At 45.7% G+C, this 25,832-nt stretch overlaps 1 protein-coding gene across 1 annotated transcript in view; it reads left to right on the top strand.

Annotated features, from left to right (window-relative positions):
* The window catches only part of Map2k5 (mitogen-activated protein kinase kinase 5), a 186,867-nt gene that overhangs the window by 135,480 nt on the left and 25,555 nt on the right, over window positions 1–25,832 (top strand). Inside the window, exons 17-18 of the mRNA XM_055596747.1 lie at window positions 18,325–18,386; window positions 21,287–21,332. Coding sequence (XP_055452722.1) covers window positions 18,325–18,386; window positions 21,287–21,332 — 108 coding nt within the window. The remainder of the gene's footprint in view (window positions 1–18,324; window positions 18,387–21,286; window positions 21,333–25,832) is intronic.

Raw genomic sequence — 25,832 nt, 5'->3', positions numbered from 1 at the left:
CATCCCTAATGGTGTGGAAAGCTTATATTTTGTTTCCTAATGAAGCACAATGCCCAACATCCTCGAAGCAAGTTGTGTGGTATGCTCTGAGCTGTGTTACAGGAGCTGGCCTTGTCCCGAGTCCTCTCTCCCCATCCGGGCTGAGAAGCGCTGTGGTGGCGCTGCCACACAGGCTGGTCCTCAGGGATGTCAGAGGCCCTGAAGACAAAACATGATAATATTAATTGATCCTCTTCCCAGCCAGATGGGGATGGGGCTGGAAATTAAAGCACTATCACTTTTTCCGTAAGTAACATTGCAAGGCATTCCACAGAGAAGGGTCAGAGTTGAGGAAATAAAAACATAAGCTGGGTAAAATCTGCCTTTCTGGTTCTAGCCATCAAAGCAAATCACAGTTAAAATGGGGGAAGGGGATTGCTCAAAGCTCTGGTCAAATAGTTGAGCTTTAATTACTTCCTGAGGCATTTTCTGGAGAATCTGCCTCTGACCTCTTGAATCTTCTAATATTCCAGAAAGGAGCCTCTTTCTTCCCACGTTCTCTTGCTTTGAGCATCCTTCCCCTGTACTTCAGCTGTGTCTTTGCCTCACTCAGCTGATTCTGCTTCTTATTCTGACTTCAGCTCTTTCTGATCTCAGCAGTCATAGAGTCACACAGTTCGAAGCTGACACACTATAACTTCTTTTAGAACCTAAGCCTCCTAGCAAATTTACATTTTAAAACTTAAATTTTATAATGTTTGGAGCATTTATAAATAGAGAAGAGAGATAATAAGTGGTTCAGATAGGAAAGTTTCAAAAGGAAAAAAACCAACCAACCAACCAAACAAACAAACAAACCGTAATTTCATAGCTATCCTTCTCAATTAAACATCTGCATAACCAGTTAGGAGATTTGGGAGGGAAAATAAAGATCCTCCCAGGAAAAGAATGCACACATACACATCACAGCAGCAGTGAGAGCAAGGCTCTCAAACCCTGAATGTCTGCCTCCACCAGTCCATACATCCCCTGCAAGCCATAAACCACGGTGGTGAGAAAATGAAGGCAGCATCGTGAGACAAATAGAGACTCCATCATCTCAAATACCAGACAGGCCTCCTGGACGTCATAGCCCATCAATATCTCTGTCATCTTGGTTTCCAAAAGCATTCTGTCCCCATCAGAATCCTTCTAATTAAGCCATTTTCCTGAGATCCCCAGTTTTGAGATCCAGTTTTGCTTGGGGAAATGCCCAGGGAAACTTGGCCTATCCAGTCAAATGCACAGCCTGAGCTGTTTCCTGGGCTCCACCGCTCTTGGTGTGCCTGGCTCCTGGGCATCAAAACATTCAGGCACATGTCTTCCTCACCAGTGATACATGTGTTGCCACAGAGCTAATTTGAAGATTTTGTGGATCAAATAGATGTTTTCACACTCCTTATTTCAAGACAAGATGGTCATTATCCATTTAAAATATTTTACTTGTTTAATTTGGGAAAAATCATGAAACTTGAAAATATTATAGAGCCATACTGAAGGACAGTAGTATTGTACTTAAATAGCATTGTCTTCTTTATAGCCTTTCTCGCTCCAACAAAAGAAAAGCAGAACTTAGTATCCCTGTTTCTCCAAAACCCTGCTAAAATACCTTCTTTCTAGAAACGTGGAAGTTCACACTGTCTTCACTAATCCCAAGCTGATATTAAAACTAAGGTGACATCTTACACCAACAGCAGTAAGAGGGAGGCTCTCAAATCTCATCGAGTAAGGTTGTTAGGAAAGGAGCAGCCAGATGAACTCCCTCAGGCAAGGTACATCATGGCTTCAGAGAGGTCATGGCTGAGGTTTTGTGTTCACTGTGCCTGTCCCTGTGTGTGTCACTCCACTGTGTGCTGCTGGTTCCTCAAACAGTGATCCAAAGACTAACTGCATCAGAATAACTGAGACTCATTAAACATGCAAATGCAAGCATGTGCCTGACCAGCACTCAGGAAGCTGAGGCAGGAGGACTGTAAGTTTGAGACCAGCCCGGGCTATTCTTATAGTGAGACCTAGTCTCAAACAAGCCAAGCAGAGCCCTGGGCCCATCACTGAGTTGGACTTCTCAGTGGTGATGCTCCAAAAGCGTTGGCCTCCCAGCCTGTGCACTAACATTCAGTGTAGACAGCGTCTGTTCATTTCAGTCCCATGAGGTGATGAACTCTCTTCCAACGTCATTTACTTCTGACTTTCAGGGTTTCTGTGAGTGAATATAACCAGCCAAGAATTGAGGCTTTTTACTCCTTGGGTTTGAGGATCTGATTGCTAGTGTGTGCTATTTATATGGTTAAAAAATAATAATAATAATAAAAAAAAAAGTCACATCAAAAAAGTTTCACCAGGGTCTGGAGAGATGGTTTGGTGACTAAAATATTGCACTACTCTTGCACAGGACTCAAGATTAATTTCCAGCTCCCATGCTGGGTGGCTCACAACTACCTGTAACTTCAGCTTCCGGGGAGCCCATGCCTCTGCCCTAAGCAGGAACCACCATTCATGTGCACCGACACACAGACATTCACAGTGCCTGCTAAGGGAACCTAATCCAGGCCCATTTAGTCATATACAGCATAACAGTGGCAAATCCTAGTGTGGCATATTATACTACTGGCTTCAGCTCCACCTTGACCATAGCATAGCAGAGAGTAGACAGTGACTAATCAACATGCAGGTGGATAGAAGCCAGTTAGCCCCAAAGTAGCCGGAGGTGGGAGGTGAGTGTTAGAACCAGTGTGAGAGTCAAGGGTAGAACATGAGCCAGCTGGTGTCAAGCAGAAGACACCGAAACGAAACAGGAGCGTAAGAGCCCCAAAGGTGAGACCTGGCCCACAGACCAGCAACTGGAAGAGTAGCCAAGGCAGCCAGACTGCTTCCATCCACAATCTGGACAGTCCAGTCTGCTTTGGGTGGCTTAGAGCCAATTCACTGAGGGTATAAGTCTCAGGAGAACTTCTTAAGACCCCAGGCCCTGGCTGCCTCTCACTTGTAAACACTGTCTGTTTACCTGTAGCTGGTGCCTTATGTACCTAGTACCCTCGGAAATCCAAGAGCTCCTTTGTCTAGATAAAAGAAATGTTATGACTGTATCTGGTATCTGTGAGAAGTTTGTATTTTAAAAAGAGATGTGTATTCTTGACATAGCAATTGACCTTTACCATTTTCTGAAGAGGGAGGAAGAGCTCAGGTCCCTCTGGTACAGTGGAGTGGATGGGCCTGGATTCACTTAGTCCGTAGTTATCAGGTCCAGTTATGTACCAGCCTGAGCTGAGAACACTCAGGACAGCCTCCAACCCAGAAGGAATGGGCTCTGGGCAAAGCCAGCTGCACCCCGAGGTCGGAAGGTAGGGCCACGGTCCACTATCCAGGACTGACACTCACTGTAACACTAGAGGCCCTACCCCCATCCCCTAGTTCCTGGAATCCCAGCAAGGCTGGCAGCAAAGGACTGGCCAGATAGGGATTGTCACAATTGTCACAGTGGAGAGACTGTGTTATGTCTGCGTCACCAGATCCCAAGGTCTCTCAAGCTAGCTAGTGCAATTGCCAGTGGGTAAAAGGGCTGAACACTAGGAAGTCAGAAGGGAACCCTGCCGAGGAGTCTGTTGACCCTACATGGTCCATAGCCCTGGGAAAGAGATGTACACAGAGCAGACAAGCATGATTCTGTGTGTAGGATGGTGCTTCAGAGCCAGAACTCGGGTGGGTAAGGAGACATATATAAACCCAGTTTTAAAAGATACATGGAGTTGCCTAGATTACAAAAGGAGAAAGCATAAATGTTGGGCAGAAAGACCTGAAACTATCTTATAAATCATTTTTGAGATCACAGATGTATTCCAAAATGTTCATGTTGTCTAAAATATGACTACCAGAAAAATGGGTTATTACTCTAAGCATATAATACATTTCAGGTATATTATAACTAAAAATAAATTCTTGCCCAGCATCTGTAGGTGTTGAAAAGAACCATTAACAAATCCCTGATTTATGCTTCTGCTTATTCATTTTACACATACACAGTGAATTTGTTGAAGTGACATTTTATACCTGCTCAGAAATAATGACTGTGTGTTGATCTCTTATGACTACAAGTTTTGTAAATGAGCAAACTTTCCATACTTCTTCACAGCCTAGGACAGGGAGTGTGGATAAGCAGTGGCCGGGGTCAGATACTGAGTAATCCTGAGAATAATGATTCTTCTCTCCATTCACGTACAAAGGAGATGATTCTGGTCCTGGGAATGACAAGGCATAGAACACCCTGTTTTCTCTAAGAAGGCTCCCTAAGGAAGGTGACCACAGGAGCAAGGCTTTGATAAAGCCAGACAACTCACCAGGAGCCAAATAGCCCAGGATGGATAGAAAGCAAAAGTAAACAGAAGGGAACCTGGAAAGTTCACAAATATGTGAAAATATACACTCAGTGGGATGATGAACAAACCAAGGGGACACTGGAAAACTCTGCCAGGTCAGCGGCAAAAGCAGTGCACAGAGGGCAGCTCTGAGCTGTAAGCATTGCAAACTGATCTCAAACCAGTAGCCGTAGGTTCCACCCTAAGAAAGTAGAGAAATAGATTGAAATAGATTCAAGTAAGTGGGAAGGAGAAATAACAAAGATTACAGCAGAAATATATGATACAGAGAAGGAAAAAAATCAACAAAGCTTCGGTTCATTCAGAAGACCAAGCTGCGGTGCACACCTTCAGTCCCAGCGCTTGGGAGGCAGAGGCAGATGGGATCTCTCTGAGTTCCAGGCCAGCCCGGTCTACAGAGCAAGTCCAGGACAGCCAGGGCTGCACAGAGAAACCTGTCTTGAAACACACACACACACAAGCGGGGAGAGGAACAACAACAACAACAACAAGCAACAAAATGTCAGGCTTGTGTTAAACTGGTTGGAGACAGACAAGAACTGGGACTTCTGGACTCAAGAGTACACACCTAGATGTGGGGCTGGCTAGAGGGCGGTCCCCTTTGCTCACTGCTCCGTCTGCGTCTGTTGAAGCTACAAGTCGGTCTTCAGTCAAGGATGTATGAGTCTTGCGTTCCCTGTTGGCACCTCCAGTATGACAGGCTTAGGCAGGAAGATCGGAAGTGTGAGGTCAGCCTGGACTACACAGTCTCCTTTACATGTGAATGGAGAGAGGAGTCAGTATTCTCAGGATTACTCAGTATCTGACCCCGGCCACTGCTTATCCACACGCCCAGCCTTAGGCTGTGAGGAAGTATGGAAAGTTTGCTCATTTACAAAACTCGTAGTTGTTTTTCTGTTTGTTTAGATTTATTTATTTATATAGCATTCTGCCTTCCTGTATGCCAGCATACCAGCAGAGGGCACCAAATCTCATTATAGATGGTTGTGAGCCACCATGTGGTTGCTAGGAATTGAACTCAGGACCTTTAGGAAGAACAGCCAGTGCTCTTAAACTCTGAGCCATTTCTCCAGCCCAAAACTTGTAGTTCTAAGAGACAAACACACAGTCATTATTTCTGAGCAGGTATAAAATGTCACTTCAACAAATTTACTGTTTGTGTGTAAAATAAATAAACAGAAGTATAAATCAGGGAGTTGTTGCTTAATGTAATCCCTGTCAAAATGCTACTGGGATATTTTTTTATGCAGAAATGAATAAGCTGGTTCCAAAATATCTATGCAAATGCAAGGACTTAGAGTAGCCAGAGCATGGGGCTTAAGAGCACTTGCTGCTTCTGCAGTGGATCAGAGTTCAGGTCCTAGGACCCCCAGAACTCACATCCCATATAGTCCAGCTTATGGAGGACACAGTGCTCTGGCCTGCATGGGCCAGGCCTGTCCACACACATACATATAATTAAAAATATTTAAACCTTCAAAGCATCCAGAACAGTCAGGAGTGGGAAAAAGTTGATGTGTTTCAAAACTTACAGCAAACTTGCAGCAGTCAAGGTGTGTGACTCTGGCAAAAGGCAGGGGCCTGGGGCGGAGCCGGGAGGCCACGATTAACCTGCTGCGCATAGCCGTGTGTCCAGACAAAAATGTCAGGGCCATCCCGGGCAAAAGCTGTGTTTTCAGCTACAGGCAAAAGAATGAATCTCAACCCTCAGGAGGCTGAGGAAGGAGCGATCGTGAGTTTAAAGCCATCCTGAACAACTTTGGGGGTTAGGGAAACATACTAAGAGAAAACATTTATTTTATTTATATATATATGATAACAGTTTAATATCCAGAATATGTAAAGATACAAGTCAGAGGCAACGAGAAAAGACAAATGACCAAGGAATCTGTGTAGCATTATTCCAAAGACCTGCAAATGGCCAATAAGGAGACTCAGACACTAACCATTACCAGCAAGTCAGACTTCACTTTCACTTCCAGAAGAACTGTGACAGCAGAAGAGCTGGTGCTGACCAGGCCTTAGAGAAGGTGAAACCCTCATAAGGGGCTTGTAGGTGTGTAAAGTGACAGAATTGCTATGAAATGTACGCTGACAGTTTGTTAGAAGCTTAGACGTAAGAGTTACTATGTGGCCTACACTCACAGTCTTCCTGACTCTGCCTCCAGATGCTGGATTAAAGCTGTGCCACCATGCTGAGCGCATTGTAGTTTTGAATTTGTTTTAAAAATCATACTTTTAAAAGCATTTACAAATGAGATCGTATCTTCCTGTTGGTTCAGAAATTCGTTTTCGTGGGTTAGGGATCAGCTCAGTGGTAGATCGTGTCAAGCCCCGGGTTTGTTCTCAGTGTCCCTTTGGGAAGAAAAAAAGCTTAAACAATAATTGAAGAGTTAGCTTTGTACCCTTAACCCCTCTGTAGTGTTACTCGGAAGCCCCCTGGCAAGCTGTGAGCCGTCGGGTCACCTAGCACTCTCCCAGCACCCGGTGCAGGAGGCCGCGGAGACGCTTTTAAAATCTTGACTGTTGGTGCTGGAGAGATGGCTCTGTGGTTGAGAGTGCTAACAGCACCCACCTCAGGCGGCTCAAACCCCCTGCAGCTCCCTGTCTAGGAGATCCGGTACCCCTCGGCCTCCGCAGGAATATCTGCATACATGGTACATATAAACACATGCACATACACACATGTGCACATACATTTTATTTCATTTTATTTTAAAAATGGTTGATGCTGGGAAGCGGTGACACACGCCTTTAATCCCAGCACTTGGGAAGCAGAGGCAGGCAATTTCTCTAAGTTGAGGCCAACCTTGTATACAGAGCTGTTCCAGGATAGCCACGGCTGCACAGAGAAACCCTGTCTCGAAAAACCGATGGATGGATGGATGGATGGATGGATGGATGGATGGATGGATGGATGGATGTTTACTGTCACCTAAAGCATTATTCTTTACCTCTGTCAACCCCAGAGTCCAAGGTCATCCTCAGCTGTGTGGTTACTTCAGGGTCATCTATCTTGTGGTGTTTGACATACACAGGACTTCAGAGAGGGCGATTCAGTTGTTTGTCATCTATGTAACGTTTCGAGGTCTCTAAGAAATACTGCAGTTTGTGGCTACCTTGTAGCTCTGTGGTAAAGCCAAAAGATTTGGCTGTTAAATCTTTGCTATCTCTGAGGCTGGAGGGAGAGGTAAGGAAAAGGGAAAAAGTCCTTCTCTGCAGAATGAATCATTACTGGACAGCGTAACTAAGAAGGCTCTGGGCTGTGAGAGGAGGGGAGCGTTGGGGAAAGTCTTTGGGAAAGTTCTGACAGTAACCCTCCAAATTCAGAAAGTGGTACTGGGACTCCAAGGCAGAACATCGTCATGCTGCGCTTTCCTGGGTCCTGAAGCTAGCAAGAAGGAAAGAGAACAGCTTCCACCTCCCCTGCTAGCAGCATGCAAGGGTCCTTGCACTTCCACAGCATGAAATTACACGTGTTCAAAAGGAGCCCCAGCCTGAGCCCGCCACAGCCACGCAGGCAGTGCTTTTGACCGAGTGTCAGCACCCAGTCCTCCCTGGCAAATGGGAAGTGTCAGATGAGGTGTATCTCTGCATTTTCAGCTCATGTGGGTTGATGAGGCCTCAGACGTGGAGAGCCGGGGCACCAGGATGCACACAGTGGTCTCATCCTCCGGCGTGTCTTACGATGATGCGAATATGGATCGTTGGAAACTGGAACTCAGTACTTCTCTTTTATTTCAGTCCGTCTTTAGAGACCTAATACCTCCTTTGAAATGTCCAGTGTGTTTAAATTAATGCAGTTTGGCTGGTTTGAAGATTGCAAATAGGTTAAGACTAGATTCCATTAGTAATTACTTTCTTCTATTGACAATAACTATTTCTTTAGAAATGACATTAACATTCTACAAAAACACAGCAGTAATCCAAAAGTTAATGTTCTGTTCACTTATAATTATATTTAATTCATATTTATGAGTTCATGGGAGGGAGGAATAAGAAGAAATGCGTTAAAAATGTTACAGGAAAAATTATGTAAAAAATTTTTCTCCCTCTGATAGTCTGAAAGATGTTCAGAGTCACTTGAAGGGAGAGAAAAACTAGTTTTAAAAACACAGTTATATAAAATCATGTTTTACTAATGCTGAAAATCTGTGTTTTATGAATTCTCAGCAGCACTGAGCAAATTCAGCGGAGAGATTTTCTCCACGTTTTTCTTTCACTAACCAAAATACTAACGTATCCATCACTGTGGTTTTGATTGCATCCTGATTCGAGAGGAAGGACCGCATCTTGAGGCCAGACAGGATGCGCAGCTTTGTGCTGCTTCTTTGAATTGTCCACAAAGCCTGATGTATTATTAATGAATTAATTTTGTGGTGGCGGAGGCCATGAATAGCACCGTGTGAATGGGCAGTTGCCCGATGGGGCCAGTTTTGGCTGCTGCCATTTAACATGTGTTGCGCTATTGTGAAGTCTTCCCCAGCCGTAGGACGGTGCTCATTTAATCCACCATGATGGGACCCTCACACCCTGAACCCAAGTTGGTTGCCAGGGTCGGTTGCTGTAATGATTCTGCCTGATGTTAGTTTTCCCTAAGCCAGGGGAGATCACCGTGTGAGAAGTGAAATGTCCTCAAAAGAGACCACAAACTGGCCAGCTTGGGTGTCGGCCTCCGTTCCAGGATGGAGGCAGCCATCTTCCTTCCTCCTGGAAATGGAAGCATCTGGGCCCCCGAGATCCCTGATGTTCTGAGGTCCAGAGTAGCAGATGGCATTATGATTTTCCAAATCCTGGTGAACATTCTAACTGAACTTGTTCATTTCACAGTGTGTAGTTTTGTTTTGTTTCATATCCTCTCCCTCTTCCCCCTGCCTTTGTTCCTCTCATATTAACTAATTTTAAACCAATGCGGTGTCTTCTTCAGCCAGCTTTAAATTCCCTCCCTGTTAATTATTCTATGGAGCCAAGTGTAGCACAGCTTCACAGACAGTCCCAAAGTTGCTATTGTAGCTGATGGGCCTTTGGGTTTGGTTAAAAATGTAAGCAGATTCTGCCCCAGCTCCTTCACCGGAAGTCACGAGAGTCTGCTCAAGGTTTCCCCTTACCCACAGCTTGCGGTGCAGGTGGCAAATGGCAGTAACTGTTCTAGCAGTCGAGTGAACGTTCCGGGGGACACGCGGTGCGTCGAGCGGACGCTGGGTCTGCAGTGACTTCTCTGAGTCTGACTTGATGGCTCGCTGAGTGTTCAGAACCTACCAGCTTCTTGCAGTTGAGCGGGGCGTGTGTGGTTCGGTGTTTGTGCAGCTGAGGGGTGTACAGGGAGGGCTAGTCCTCCCCTGCGGGACTGTGGAGGGCGATTTTTCTCTCCTGCTTTTGCGTAATACAGCTTCTGCTGCAGCTCTAACAGCTTTTAATCGGTTCTTCTGCGGGGGGGGGGGGGGGGGGACCTGGTCAAGTGCCAGTTGTGTATATTAGCATGATAATGTGGGTCCTGGCTCCAGTGTGTGTCGCTGGACTTCTCGGGAGGAAAAAAAAGCTTGACCTTACCAGTGTCTGGAATTCAGACACTATGTGGGGACCAGGTAGAACCACAGGTAGGAGTCACTAAATAATTACCTCTAGACCAGTCTGAGCAGGAGACCTCCCGAGAGGGTGAGCTCATTTAATGGCCCCTAAAACTCAATCTTGTGCGTGTCAGTGGTCACGCTTGATTATCTGCAGCAGTGTTTTTATGAAATGCGCTGGGAAGCTGCAGAGAGTGGGGAGAGGGGCGGGCTGTACTTTGTAAATGAAACCCCACTGTGCTACGAGGGAAGTATGCTTTTTGCGGCTGTGCCTAAGCTCCAGGAAAGGAAGGTGTGTATGACTGTGAGTGTGTGGCTGTGTCGGGGGTTCACACCTCTAAATAATGCCACTTCCTGTAGCCTATGAGCAGCAAGAACACAAAATAGAAAGAGGAAAAGATGCTCATTGGCTTTGGGAAAGGAGCCACCTCAGGCATGGTTTAGACAGACTGCTTTCCAGTTTTGTTGTCAAAGCATTTTCTAAAACATCAGATTTTTGCCATGTTAGAAAGCTTTTATGTAAATCTTTTAATGACAGCAAATTAAGCAAAGTAACTGATGTGGTTCATTGTAACATTTATGGCAAACATGTTTCTCTTTTTCACCCTAATATTGAGGAACTTCTAAAACATATGACTGAAAAGATATCTGTGATGTCAATTTCAATTACCCAGAGACAGATTCCTTTAGACCTATTCATTTGTATGGCGTGGGTTTTTATAAGCCATCTGGTGATGGTGTTCTCTTGGCTAACAGCTGGTTCCCTTGACGGAAGGGCTTATTGGCAGGGTGGGTAGGAAGAATTCAGGCCTTTAGCCCCTGGTTCCAGGTCCAGTTAAATGAACTGCTACTGTCAGGCGAGACCCAGCAGACAACTTCACACCAAAATGCCCACGCATGTAATTTGTCACGTCTGGCAACCCCAGACACCGGGTGACCCAGGGTGGAAATTGAATCATCCTTCACTCTCTTCACCTAGGCCCCGTGTAGAGTGGGGTAGGTGGAGGGCTCTGGGCCCCAGCTGAGCCTTCGGAGGCCATCTTCGGAGGCCACTGCTGTAGTTTCAGGCCTCGTGGCCCACAGCCTCGCTCCCACCCACCCCAGTGCTGGCCTCAGAACACCCCCGGGTGGGCGAGTGCACCTCGGCATGGAGGAAAGAGTGCACTTCAGGTCACGCCGCGGCCACGCCCTTAAAGAAGCCGAGGCACGGCTCGCGTCTCTAATGGAACAGCAGCCTGGACGCTGCTCCTACCTTTCTCCTCTCGTGGCAGTCAGGACAGCAAGACGTACGCAGATTCGAACCTGGAGGACTTCAGAAACAGGAGAATTTACTAATTGCCCATAATCCTCCATAACACTTCACATGTATGTGAGCATGTGTGTGTGTGTATTTATGTAAGGTATATGTACACGGTAATGTATGGTGACTGCAAAATGAATGCACACACCCATGTGAGCACAGAGGCCAAAAGAAGTCACCGGACGTCCTGCTCTGTCAGTCTTTACCGTGTTCCCTTGTGCTATGGTCATCCTCCGAACCGAGGGAGACTGATGGCCAGCAAGCTCCGCTGATCCCCTTGCCCCCCCCACGGCTCACACACGGCTGGATACGAGTACATGTGACCACATCCTACTTTTCATGTGGGTTCCTGGGATTTGAATTCAAAACATCACATTTGCACAGCAAGCTCTCTTACCCATTGAGCCCCTCCATCCAAGACCTCAGTTACCCATACAGGGAGCTTTTGGCTCAGACACTAGCTTCCCTGTGCATGTATTTAATAAAGGGGGCTGTCTAAATTTCTCCTCATTTGCTGTTGGATTTTTACTTATTAAGGACAGAGTCTCTCTTCCAGGTTGATTTTGAACCTCTTAGTAGCTTGACTGTCTGGTCCTCCTGCCCCCACCTCCACGAGCTGGCTTGCACCACCACACCCAGTTTTTCATTAGCTGTGGATCGGAACCTCGAGCTTCCTGAGCACCGGGCACAAGTTCCACCACCCGGGTCGCATCTCTGGCGCTAGACTTTCATCTTTAAAGTGGCTAGGTTTCCTCCCCAGGAGAGCACAGTCTTGGCCCGTGAATCCTGCCAGTTGTCCCATAGAGATGGCTACCGTAAGGAATGCACAGTGAGGATCAAACACCAATTTGGAATCTGACAGTAAAATGCTATTCTGCCTGACCTGAAGCCACTGAAATAGCAAATGACCGTTGACCCCAGCACCATGAGTAGAAATGGAGCGATCTAAGATTGCTGTGCTAATTAGTATGAACCACAGGACCTAAGACCAGATAGTTTGGGCCAAGCCACAGGAACATCAGATCTGAATTAAAAGACTTTGCCTTAAAATATAGGACATGAGTCTTTGTTGGCTCCGTGTGACTCTTTAATGTTAACTTTACTGGCGTGGTGCTGAAGCAGCGGTAGATGTAAAATGGCCCATTTTAAAGCTTAGAGAGTAGGCCAGATGCGGCGGCACAAGCCTTTAGTTAAAGGTTCGCCAGGCCTGCACAGGGAGCTCCAGGAGCCAGGGTTCTACAGAGAGGCCCTGTCTCACAAAATAAAACTAAACGTCTTAGATCACACACTCTCGAGTGTATGTGTGAGGAAGGAGGGACACACATGCAACAAGATGCATGTGCTGAAGCCAGAGGTCTGCCTGGTCGGGAGCCCTCTGCTGTGCTCTGCCTGTTCCTTTGAGGCAAGGCCCCGCACTGAGCCTGGAGCTCACAGCCCTCAGCCAGGCCGGCTCCAGTGAGCACCCTGTGTCTATTCCCCTGCTGGGATCTGAACTCCGCCCTCATTCCCGTGTGCCCCTGAGCCGTCCTTCCAGCCTCTCGCCCATTAGAAGACTTTACTGCATTTTATTTAACAGTGGTGTTAGAACTCACACAAAAAAAAAATGTCAATACCCCCAAGATTTGTTTAGTTGTCCCTGTGTCTTCCATATGTCAAGTAAAACAAAATCCTTGTTTGGAGGGATGTCTGTATTTTAGCAAATCAAAGCTGTCCTGATGCTCATACAACCATGCAGCCCCAGGCTGTAGGGAAGACAGCAGCTAAAGGGCACGGGTTCTCGGCTGCCATCCCCTGATACCAGCAGCAGCCATCAGCAATGCCAGTGTCTTTGACGAGTGTCTTTTTCGCTTGAGAAAAATCATTTATATACATACATATACGTAACCGTTTGGGTGGCACTTTGTGTTGAGGCCTGGCACTTTTACACTCTTACAACTAAAATCCTCAGAAATTTTTTTTTAAGACCCAGGGTTTCTCTGTGTAGCCTTGCCTGTCTTGGACTTGCTTTGTAGACCAGGCTCACAGAGATCCACCTGCCTCTGCCTCTCAAGTGCTAGGATTAAAGGTTTGCACCACCACAGTCCGGCTCTCAGAAATATTTTTAAGCAACTTTTTTCAGTTGTGACAAAGCAGAGGTCTAAGAATTTGAGCTTCCTAGGAATTTCTTATAGCGTTTTCGTTTTAAGCATTTTCACTTAATTTTTGGCTCACATGCAGTCAGAGACAGTAGCGATACCTACTTCCCACTTACAACTCTAACACAGCATGGCAGCCAGGAAGCCAGAGTGGGCACAGATCTGGGCGCTGGCCTTACTTAGATTTTACAACGTTACATGTGATTATTTGTGGGGACAGGAGTAGGGGTTATTGGAGACGTGAACATTAATGACACAGATCCTCTCAAAGACTTATTTTTATTTTTAAATTATATGTATGGGTGGATGTCTACATGTGGATGTGTGTGTATGAGTACAAGGGACCATGGAGGATACAAGAGGAGGTCAGACCCCCAGAGTTGGGGGTTACAGGCCCATCCAGTGCTGGGAACCAAACCACGGGAAAAGCATTCCCTTCCCAGCCTCACCACAATCCTTTCAAAGCCAAGAAGCATGGCTTTCAAACAGGATTTCCTTTACCAAAACGACCTCCCTTTTAAGTCAGTTGTTTCAAAAGCATTTTCTCACATGTGCTTCCTGAATTTGGAATACCGCCTTCCTGCCCTTGTAGTCAGTCACAAGTGTGCACGGTGGAAGACCTACTGTGTGTGAGCTGGCCGCAGCTGTACTTGGGGCTGGATGTCCGTAAGCCCCTCTGCCTTCCAGCTCAGTGAGTGTGCGCGTACACACACCATTTGCTGCCCTTTTTATGCCTGAGTACCTTGCTGACAAGTGCTGATAACAAAATACCCAGAGAGAGAGAGAGAGAGAGTCCAGTTGAAGTTAGCACACATTAAACATTCCGGACTTGTCCCTTTGCTCAGAGACTGTGCATAATTAATAATTAAACAGTTTCGGTTGTAATGGGTTGACCTCTCCGAACTGTTCATTACTCAACAAGGCAAAGGCATCAGTCAAACTTTTTTCCCAGTGTCCTTCGCTGTTCTCTGGTGTGTGGCCTGCCTGTGTGTAGTTGTTTAGCAGAGGGAGCTGACCAGATAGTCCTGAAGCCTCCGAGGCTGGCGGAGTGGCCCCTGATGCTTACTTAGAACTGCTTACTGAAGTGCTTCATGGTGGCTGCTCTCATTTAGCAATTACCTGCGCAGTGGCGGGATCCGGCCTGTGATACTAAGCAGGATTCCGAAGTTCTGGGATTCACGTCTCAGCTTAAAGCTGTTGGCTAAGGTTGTGCCCACTCCTGCAGCTCAGACCTTCATGCTTAAATGCTTACAGAAGCTTCCAAACAAGAAAGCCCACAGGTGACATCCGGCACCCAGGGCCCACAGGCTGCTATTATGTGTTCCTCCCGGTTCCCACCTGGACTTCTGAGGCTAGTGTACCCGCTTCCTCAGTCAGCACATCTGTTCCTAATGCGTTTCTCCCTCTTGCCCGAGCCCAGTTCACAGGGGACATTTTTGATACATAGCAACATCTACTTTACTGGAGTCTCTGAATCCCTCGGAAAAGGTCTCAGTTCCCTCTGGACCCGTTCCAGATGGGGGTGCCTCCCCCTGCTGCACCCCTGGGAAGCCAAAGCCCAAACTTTCCTATGTGCCTGACCTTATTCGTTCCCTAAAATTTGAACAAAATAACAAAATAGGAATGTTCTGAGAGGGCTTTCTTGTTCTGAGCTACACCAACTTCTAATTTTATTTTCTTTAAAAAAGAAAAGTGTACTTGAGAAGTCTGCTGCATTATGAACATTCTCAGGCTGTTTGCTCGCTCTCCAGTGTTAACAGCCTGCTTTCCTGGAACACAGAGCTCTCAATGGCCACCTTTACCTCTGTTTCCCCCACCCACCCTCCAGCTAGCCCTCTGCTTCTCAGAATAGGCTTCGTGAGGCATGCAAGAGACATGCAGTGAGAAAGAAATATCTGGCAGTGTGCACATGAGATTAAAATAACCCCCGACACACACACACATCTCCAATGAGTGATTTCCTCCAGGCCCCACTGAGATGAGAATCTGCTCTCTGTGGCTTTCCAAAGTCAACATGGGCTAGTGTTTTCAGAAGTAAAATAAATTATTCACGGCTACCACCCGGTGTTCCATAGTTTTATAATACGAGGGATGTAACAGGCTATGATATTAGGTCTTAAATAAAATTAAATGTCCATGCAAGGTGCTACGTGTCTCATTTCCCTTCCACTGCCTCATCAAGCTGCCTAGTCCCTAACTCATATTTGGCTCTTGGCATCCCACCTTGAAGCAAAGGCTACATTAGCATCATGTTTTATGCAGGATCTTTGTAAGAAATCCAGTCCAGAAGTTTAACCATCTTGGTAAATATTCAGACACATTACGGTACCAAGCTTTATATTCCTAAATACTGAGTTTGAAAGCAACTGCCGGTCGGGGCTTGGCAGTGGTATGCCTTTAGTCCTAGCACTCTGGAGGAGGCAAAGGCAAGTGGGTCTCTGTGAGTTCAGGGCCAGCCAGGCCTGCAGAGTAAGACCCTGTCTTGAAAAGTGATAAGTAAATAAATAAATCAGTTAAGCAATAGCCACTCAGATAATCAGAGTACTACACGCACGCACACACACAAAGGAAAAGGTCCATGCAAAGACAACACTTCTTCACAGACAGAGTTTAATTTTTTTCGTCTTCACCTTCAAACTATCTTCTCACTCATGGTTGTTGAAGACAGAAAAATGTCATTTCTGGAGGGTTTTTTTTTTTTAATTTTTTTGCTTTGTCTTTGTTTTTATTTTTGAGACAGGGTCTCACTGTGTAGCACTGGCTTGCCTGGAAAGTCACTGTGTAACCCAGGTTGGCCTCAAACTCAAGAGATCCATCTTCCTCCTGACTGCTGGGACAGAAAGCATGTACCGCCACGTCTAGCTAAAATGTCATTTCTTGATCCAGGATAGATAGGTAGGTAAATAGATAGGTAGGTAGGTAGGTAGGTAGGTAGATAGATAGATAGATAGATAGATAGATAGATAGATAGATGTATATATGATGGCTTTCTTCAGAGCAGACCAGGTCCGAAATTGACCTGGTTTTATTTCTGTTTTATTTCTGCTTTTCAAGCCAATGGGACTTCTGTGGCCATTTTACAGCTGTGTTACTGAGGGAGGGCTGGTCCTGTTATTGTGGGTCTTGTGCCTTTTGAGAAGCCGCTTCACCCTGCGCTGTGTGTGCCTGTGAGTGGTGCTTTGAAGTTGATGGGCTTTTATTTCACACCCCCTTTCCTTTGTTTTCTTTCCTCCTGGAAGGCTTTCTCTACTGATGACAATTTCAAGTTTAGAATTGCAGCCATCCCCTCCCCTCTCTTGCTTTCACTGGATGAATAAATTCAGAGTGTGTACATGCAAAAGCCAAGATGTATCTAGTTCATCTTCTCACACACACTTTTTTTTTTTTTTTTTTTTTTTTGGCTGCTTTGGCCCCCTCAGTTCCTTTTGATTTAATTGTATTTTCCAGCAGTTTCCAAACTGTTTGAATCGGAAACAAAGCCTTAATAAGAGTTCTAGTTAATTTTCTGTCTTGTAATTACCGATCTCATTTTTCTGATAATTGGCCACAGCAATTATATGTATATTTACTAATCACATAGGAGGCTGTGCGGTTGTGTCTGCCTGCCACCATGGATAATGGCACACACAGTGCAGAGGTGCCTTTATCTTCCTCTGCTCTCCACCACATCAAAGCTGTTTCCTCTCGTTCTCCATAATGAATACATGCATGCATTTGACACAGTTGTGTGCTAGAGAAATTGTTTGGCTCCCACCAAATGCTGCATGCTCTGAGTTCCTAGCCTGCAGCGCTGGAAGGTTGTGTGTAATGATATATTGCTCATCCGAATGGCCAAAGCACTCGAAAGCGCAGTGAGATTAAAATAAGTCATTCCTTTGTTAATTTAAATAGGTGCATGTATCATACTTTGCAGGGCACTTTCTGTAGGGTGTCAGGGAGGGAAAAAAGGCGCCGAAAGGTATTTTTAATAGCAAATGAGAATAGATGAGAATGGAGTCATTTGCAGCTGCCTACTTTATGTGGCTCTCTTGTTCCAACTGTAGGCCTAATGAGATGACTGTTGAAGTACTCTGCAGTGTAATTTCATTACATCCTGAGCTGCCTTGCTATAAACACAGCGGCGCTCTCTGTCACTCGTGGAAAAACTCCTAAATTCTTAAAGCCTTCCTCTGCGAATGGCAATGGGGTTCTCTCTCTGGGTCATGGAGCCCAGTTATTTGTTGCCATGTACTTTTCTGCTCTTTCTGAGTTGCTCCTACAGCCACTCCTGGTGTTTTGTTTGGTTTGGTTTGGTTTTTTGGTCTGGTGGTGGAGGTGGGAGTTTCTCATTATGTCCCTAATTCACCGGCTTCCTGACACAACAGTCCGCCCAGACTGGCAGAACGGATGAAATTTCTTCTCAGGAAACAACTTACCTTACAAAGTGTCGTACTTTTAAATTAAAAAACTAAAAACTCGATGCAAACATACAGCAAGGGGCAAGCAAGAATTTAAGAGCAGTCAAATATACAAATAAAATGTAAATAACAGGAAAGTGTAAATAAATAGCAAATCTAGGAAAAGAAACAAAGGTCAAAACAAGAATAATTTCCTGGCTCTTTGTTAATTACAAGACCATTTGTGTGTTACTTAAATAATCATTAATTTCTCATTTACACTTACCCTACCTTCCATCCTACCCCGTGGCTATCATTGTCCTTTTTTCACCTCCCCTCCCTCTCTGCTCTTGTGTTTCTCACCATCATGAAATGTGTGTGGCTTGAAATTTGGCATCTTTACCTCACTGTGTGGAGGAGGGTTCAGCCAGTCCTTTTAATTGGATGAGGCCTTATGCCATTCCAGCTCCTCCACAGTGGGTGGAAGAGGAAGAAAGAAAAAAAGAAAAAAAGCATTGTGTGACTTTGGGTGACTTGTTTCCTCCTTCCTCCCAGGATTCGCCGGTCCTTCCGCTTGGAGAGTTCTCGGAGCCATTCGTACATTTCATCACTCAGTGGTGAGCCCGTTTGCAAACCCGTCATGCCCTCAATGTAAATGATACATGCCATTAACTCCGAGGCTCTCCGAGACCTTGTGACTCTCCCTGCTTCCTTTTGGAGATGGGAGGGACTTCAGGGCCTTGGGCAGCTGGGGCAACAAAGCCAAGAAATTGTTTAAATTATGTAAATGTTATTTACACAAAGGGTTGTGAACATATTTCAGAGGTGCCCCATCTCAATAAAGTACTGAGAAGGGGCTTCCTCCAACACAGGCACTGTTGACATCCTCTTTGATTTTTCTTCCCAAGAAATACATAATTTTATAGCCTCTATTGATAGACATAGGATGCTTTTTTTTTTTTAATGTAACCTCAAGTTACCCATATAACTGCCTATTACCTAGCAAAGTAGTCTATTAATTCACCTGAGTCTCAGTAAATAACTTGTCTTCGGGTGGATTGTAAACACAATTTAGTCACATCTCACTGAAGTTTGATGTTGCAGAGACCTTCATTAAATCCTCTCAATCCAGAGGAACAGACATGGGATTTTGAAGCCTCCTGGCAAGGCCTTATCATTTTACTCTGAAGAAACAAACAGTTTTCAGCCCAGGGTTCTTGTCCAGCTTTCTGCCTTTTCCTCCTCACAGGACACATCTTTCTTTTATTAGCCCTTTCACCATCTCCCCAGTCCTGCTGGACCTCTGTGGTGTGGCCTCAGGAGGCCAGTTGCTCCACTGCCCTCTGGCTCACCCCAGAATGGGGAATTACCCCAGAGACAAGAGGCAATTAGGGACATTGGAATGGTGATCTCCAGAGCAAGAGGCAGCACACACTAAACATTCTGAAACTTTTTCGGAGCTGCCTGTCTCCTCTCCCTCCTTTACCCTTCCGGCAAGGTGCACAAGCCACCCCCGCCAGGAAAAGCCTTTACTCTGAGGTGACAGCGTGGCGCGGACCACGACATGTCCTTGCTCAACTGGAATGGCTGTGCGCTGTCCCCTCCCCCCATGATCCATCTGATGGCTACACAAAAGTGAAACCAAGACATATTCCTTAATATAAATGTCAAGCTTTATCACCTTTTTGACTGAGTGTAATATGTTACCTCTTAATGAAAATGTCTTGTACGGTTTATATTCCACCAGAAAAAAATGAGGAAGAAAATTTCCCCCAGTTCTAAAAATTGTAATTGTTTCTATTTACTTAAAATACATCATATTCTGTAGCTTTTGAAAACTGTTTTTATTCCAGAAATCTTTTGTTTCCAAAGCATTCCATAGTGAGAGGAAATTCTATTAATTAAACACTGGGCCTATGAGCTCTTGAAGCTCATTAAAACTGTTCGTTAGACCCCTTGTCCAGAAACCGATTAACCTCTTATTTTCTGATTTATGTAATTTCTGAGAACACTCTGAAGTACATCGTGCCCCACTTTATGCAAAAACTGAGGAAGGAACTGCAGCTGCAGGCTGCCTGGAGCCCTGGCTTTGGGCGTCACAGAGAGAGCTTGGATTTCCGACATCTGCGTGGTTTCTGTGTGGTCTGAGACCAGCCTGGAGGAGGAGTGAGCTGGGTAGCCAGGGAGAACAGTGCATGAGGCTTTACCATCGTTCTACCCAAAGCATTAATTGGCTATTATATAAAAGTTTTATGGAGACAGGGGGAGGGATAACCTGTGTTGAAATCTCCACAGATGTCAGCCGCAACAGAAGCGATCGTGGGTAATAGCCTTGTTTTCCCAAGAGATACAGCTACTTGGAATGTCAGCTCAGGACTGTTACCAACTCCAGTGCAGACAGCTTGAGTCACTAGTTAATGGATGCAGCAGTTGAGAGGTGCATATGGTTATTTATAGGGAAAGCAAATGTCCTCAGTGTCACTAATGCTTCATAGCTATGGGTCTTGTTTACCAAATCTATTTAAAAAAAAAAAAAAGTATCGTCAGCAAATACAGCAATCTTTTTTCATGACTTCATTTCACAAGTGCTCTGAGTTTAAAACAAACATGGCCACAGGTAGGCAGCCTCCTTCGGTCACCTCTGTACCATTGTGGTCCTTCATCACAGAGCTAAGTTCATGCAACTGCCACTAACTATAACTATAGGAGGGAAGACCAGGGGCTTAGAGAAACTTAACTGTCGTATAGCTGAGAAATGAATTATTAGCATGCATTTTAACTAAAATAAATGCCAGTCAAGAGGGTGTGTAAGGAGCCATCTGTGGTCTTGTAGTATTATTTACACTTCTGACCTTTATTTCTAGCTTGGTTTTGAGTGCTGGAACCAAGGAGTGCTTTCTCATGTGACTTTATTGTCACCATTCTCTTTTCCTTCTTATCCCAGTGACCAAATAGAAACATACTGTCCGCTGGATTTAGGGTTGATAAGTTGACAGCTGAGTCAGGGAGAGAATATTGCTGCTCTTTCCACAGTGATTTCAAAAACAGAATTACAGGGGTAATGGGGTGGTTCCGTGGATAAGAGCTGGTCTCCAGAGGATCTGAATTCAGTTCGCAACACCCACGTGGTGGTTCCCAAACACCTATAACTCCAGTACCAGAGGATCTGACACCATCTTTTGACACCTCTGGCCTCAGGCATGTACATGCTACATATACATACATGCAAGCAAAGCATGGCCATAAAGTAAAATAGATAGATCTTTAAAGAATAAAATTACAATAAACTTATCTTTATTTCAACCATAACTTTAATAAAAGACTGAGTCAGTGTCCCCAGAAGTCTGACCCAAGGCCAGCATGAGAGCAGAAATGTGTGTTAGTACTTCGGACAAGCGTTGAGTTGATGGATTTTGCAAACTTGCAAATTCCAGGAGAAACCAGGGTAGAAATTAACAGGAAAAAAAATACATTTATATACAGATATAAATGAAGGTCTTTTGTCTTCCTACTACAGCATGAGGAAACAGCCCAAAGAAAGACCAGCGCCTGAGGAACTGATGGTGAGTGAATCTTCTTAGGTGCAGTAGAGTTCTCCAGCTCTGTGTCTGCGTGAAATTCACAGCCAAGTCCAGCCTGAGGGGCATGTGGGTCATTTGTGGTCACTTGCCCGCCATGATCAGAGCCCTGGGATCCGCCGGCAGCACCTGCTAAGCTAGCGTGATGGCACACCTGTGATCGTGGCCTTTGAGAGGTAGAAGCAGGAGGAGCAGAAGTTGAACAGTATTCTCAGCTGCACAACGATTATGAGGCCAACCCATGACACACAAGTCTGTTCCTAATCCCACTTCCTAAAACTAGGACATTTCAAAAATCCACAGCCTGGAAAGTCAACTCTATTTACCTTATTGGGTTTTTTGTTTTCTCTCCATGCTGGAGACTGAACCCAGGCCCTCATGCATATGAGTCAAGCCCTCCCCTCCTGACATGTCTCCAGCCCTGGGTAGGGATTTCTGAAGCTCAGACTCTGGGGCTTAAGTTTCACCTTGAAAAACCCACCATTTAAAGCTTCATGCAGAACTGTCTTCATCTGCTTCATTCGAGGATCACAGCTTAGTGTGTTTGCCGGAGCTGCCTTTGAGAAGTTCAAGCAGGTAGTGGGCGACAGCATGAGAAGTTCGGAGGATAGAGTGCAGTCCTCCAGGGAATCCTGAAGGTAGTGTGGAATTCTCTTGGGTTCAGGTAGAACACAAGGAGATGAGTTGAGTGTGAATCTTTGGTCCTTCTTCTGAAACAGATCCTGCTCGGTGGCTGGTGCTGTGTCCCAGCTCCGGGCAAGCTTGCTTTGATTGCAAATGGCAGACTTTATCAAGCAGGGAGAGGAAGAGGTGCTCCATTTCAGTTCCCAAAGGGCCCTTCCTTTATTACAGATTGTTGATTTGACAGTTCGTGAGCTGCTAGGATGGCAGTGGGGTGGAGCATTAGTAACTCTGTCTGACACCTGCCATTGCCAGGTGAGGACAGTTGGAGCCAACCTCAGCCTTTTAAACAACGCTCAGCTTACACATCTTGCCTCAGAGGGTTTTGTTCTTTGGATGTCCTTCTAAGCACCCAGCATCTGTGTACTGCAGAGTCTGTCGGCACATAACCCATGATCCCTTTGGTGTCACCTGCAGGTTCATTTCTCTCATGTCACCCTGCTCTAGGTCTCGCTTTTCTCAAAAGCTTCAAGTTAAAACATCATCCCCAAAATGTTTGCAGTTTGTGACTGTGGGTTTCCTGTCTAGACTGAAGGTAGGGGCAAAAGGTTTGGATTTGGTTTGCCGTTTAAGTGGTTTGGCGGCTTTGTTGTTTGTTGGTTATTGGGTTTTGTTTGTTTACTTTCTGATGGTTTGGGAGTTCTTGCAGTTAGTCACAACTGAGAAAGCTTGGAGCAGGTTCTAGAAATGGAGACCCATTTACCTGGTCATTATTATGCTATGGCTGGATAGCTCAGCTATTAAGCAAAGAAACGGGGTTTCATACAACAGATCTGTGTGCATCTGCCTGATTGGCGATGAGGTGAGCTGGTCACTTATAAATAAAACACCTGCCGGCCATGTGTGCGCTCATAAGAGCATGTGGGTGTGTGTGTGCGGGAGGGGCACCCCAAGGAAGGGAGTACAAGCCATAAAAATAAGGCGAAAGGGCGGCACTTACCTCCCTAGTCCCTCAGGTGTGCTGTCCTATAATTTTAATTAACAAATATATATTATTAGAAAATAAACAAAGAAAAACGTAGGCACAGGAAGCACCATTTTGTCCTTAATTTTCTCCTCAGCAGTACTCACTGTCTTTTGATAGCATTTATGCCCAGGGCAGAAGTGAAGCACACCCCGTATTGGTGGCGAGGTAACAGACACTGGGGTGGTGGCTGCGGCAGTCAGGATGATGGAGGCCTACCTGTCTGCTTTTGCTTAGAAACTGGACCTAGTCAGAAGTTATAAAGATGGCGGGCTGCCCCTGGCTTGAGCCTAAGTCACATCCAGGTGATCCAATCCTAAGGGACCATTTCTTTCTCCCTTCCAACATATAATGGCTTTAATTTTTCCCTTTACTCTCCCTATCTGCAGCCTATTTGATGGTACTCATATCTGAAGCCTGAGCCTCCTCTGGAATAGAAGCACTGTAGAGACCATTTGTCACTGTAGGTGGGAACCTGTTCCTTTTGGGGAAAAGAGAGAGAGCAATTTATCTCCCAAGTACAGTAATTCTAGCCAGCAGGGTACCAGTACCGGAAAGGGCTGTACCCGGGCTGTGTCAGCCGTGGGGCCCACAGAATTATCAAAATCTTCTCTATGTCTCAGGAAGAAAATCAAAGATGAAGTCTGTGGGTATATGAAAGTCATCAGTTCACCATTTGGAAACCTTCACGAACTCCAAGTGGGGCTGTGACTGCGAATACACATGGTCCTACCTAAGCAACTCTGAGTGCCAGATAGGTGGCGAGATCACCCGGACCGAGCACCTGGCCGTGCAGCATCAGACTGTCTCTGTATTTGGTAGAATGACCCAGGTGCCCAATACCAAGCTCTAAAATCATTGTCCATGTCATTCTGAGATTAAATGTGGGACTCAGGTTAAATTCTTAAGAGCATTAAAATCTCAGGTTCAGAGTACATTACCGTGTATGTACAGTGTACTAAACTCTACCCTCTGTTCTCTGTCGCTGTTTTTATGCCCTAAGTAGAAGTCTTATGAAGCTGGACCAAGGAATGTTTATAATGCTTTCATGTTAAGGGCAGTACGACTAGCACCGTTTTCTGGTGGACAGGACTTATACTAACTTACACTAGTCTCATTACTTCCTACCTGTAACCCTGGTTCTCAGGACATGGCTCAGCAGTTAGAGTGTGTACTGCTCTTGCAGAAGACCCAGGGCAATTCCCAACCTAATATCAGGCAGCTCACAACTGCCTGTAACTCCAGAGACCGGGGATCCAACACCCTCTAGCCTCTTGTAGGCACCTGCTTGACTAAAGTGCACATAAACTCACAGTATATACATAGATGGGTGGGTGGGTGGGTGGGTGGGTGGGTAGGTAGGTAGGTAGGTAGGTAGGCAGATAGTAGAGAGATGGCTCAGTGGTTAAGAGCACACTGCTACTCTTCCAGAGGATCCAGGTTCAATTCCCAACATCTACATGGTGAGCCACAACTATCTGTAACTCCAGGTCTAGGGGATCCAATGCCCCTTTTTCTGACATCTGAGGGCACCAAGCATGAAAACAGTACACAGACAGGAAAAACACTCATACACGTATTTTTTCATTTAATAAAATAAATCTTTTTGAAAGAAGGAAAAGAGAAGGTGCTGGGCGATGGTGCGGCGAGTAAACTGCCCCATGTTGTGGAGCACCTGAGCTCAGATCCTTAGCGCCGTGTAAAACAGCCAGGAGACGACCGGCCAGCCAGACTAGCTAAAAAAGGAGAGCTTTGGCTGAGAGACACTGCTGAAGGGATAAGGTGGAGTGTGACACAGCAGGACATCTGATGTCCTTCTCTGGCCCCCACATCATGCGCAGGTATAAATACACCATATGCAAATAAATTTTAAAAGCAAGGCTTGGCTTGTACCTACAGTCCCAGTCCTGGAGTGGGAAACAGGAGGCCCCTAGGAGAGGCTCTGGCAGCCCGTCTAATCAGTGAGCTCTGGGTTCAGCGAGAGACCCTGTCTTATAAAACAGGACAGAAAGTGAGAACGGCGTCAGATGTCCACCTCTGGCCTCTAAAAGTCGGGCACACTCACATGCGTGCATATAATGCACAAATAATAATACAGTCAAAGTTTTCATCGTTAACATCCTTATCCTCTTATGAGCTCATAGAACCTGGCAAACAATCAAAAGAAGACCACTGTGAGCAGAGCTCTGTGCTTGGCCCAGCAGCTGCTTTAAGGGACAGTGAACCACATAGGGAGAATCTTGCAAAGGAGAGAGCAGGTGCCAGCTAGCCAGAATGAAGTAAAGGAGCAGCAAGAGATCTGTGTGGCCTGCCAGGGTGGTGAGAGCAAATGCCGTGCGGGGAGGGGCGTGTGGAAAGCGCCTCTGATTGACGTGTATTAATTTTCCAGGGGTCATTCTAGGCCAGAGAGACAGAGCAGGCGAAGCACCCATGTGTGCACACCACACCTTTTGTAGAGCGGTGGAAGCTTTTAGTGTGGTGGTTCTCGGCCTGTCGGTCAAACCTCTGTGGGAGTCAAATGATCCTTGCATAGGGGTCACCTAAGACCATTAGAAAACACAGATATTTGTTTATGTTACATTCGTAACAATAGCAAATTACAGTTAAGAAGTAGCAACAAAAATAATTTTATAGTTGAGCGTCACCACAACATAGTAAAGGGTCACAGCATTGGGAAGGTTGAGAACCCCTCATCTAATGCCTACTGGAATGGAAAGCCCTTTGACGTTGGCCTGAGAGAATCACAAACCTACAACGGTGGAGTTCAGTTGAGCAGTGTATCACCAGCTGCTGATACTAGAGAGATTCATCTTCTGCAGAAGGGTCTCCAGTGTTGGCCT

The sequence above is a fragment of the Psammomys obesus genome, unplaced genomic scaffold (genome assembly GCF_907164565.1).
Source record: "Psammomys obesus unplaced genomic scaffold, mPsaObe1.curated_primary_1811, whole genome shotgun sequence".
NCBI lineage: Eukaryota > Metazoa > Chordata > Mammalia > Rodentia > Muridae > Psammomys > Psammomys obesus.
This window is presented reverse-complemented; position numbering and strand designations above follow the sequence as displayed.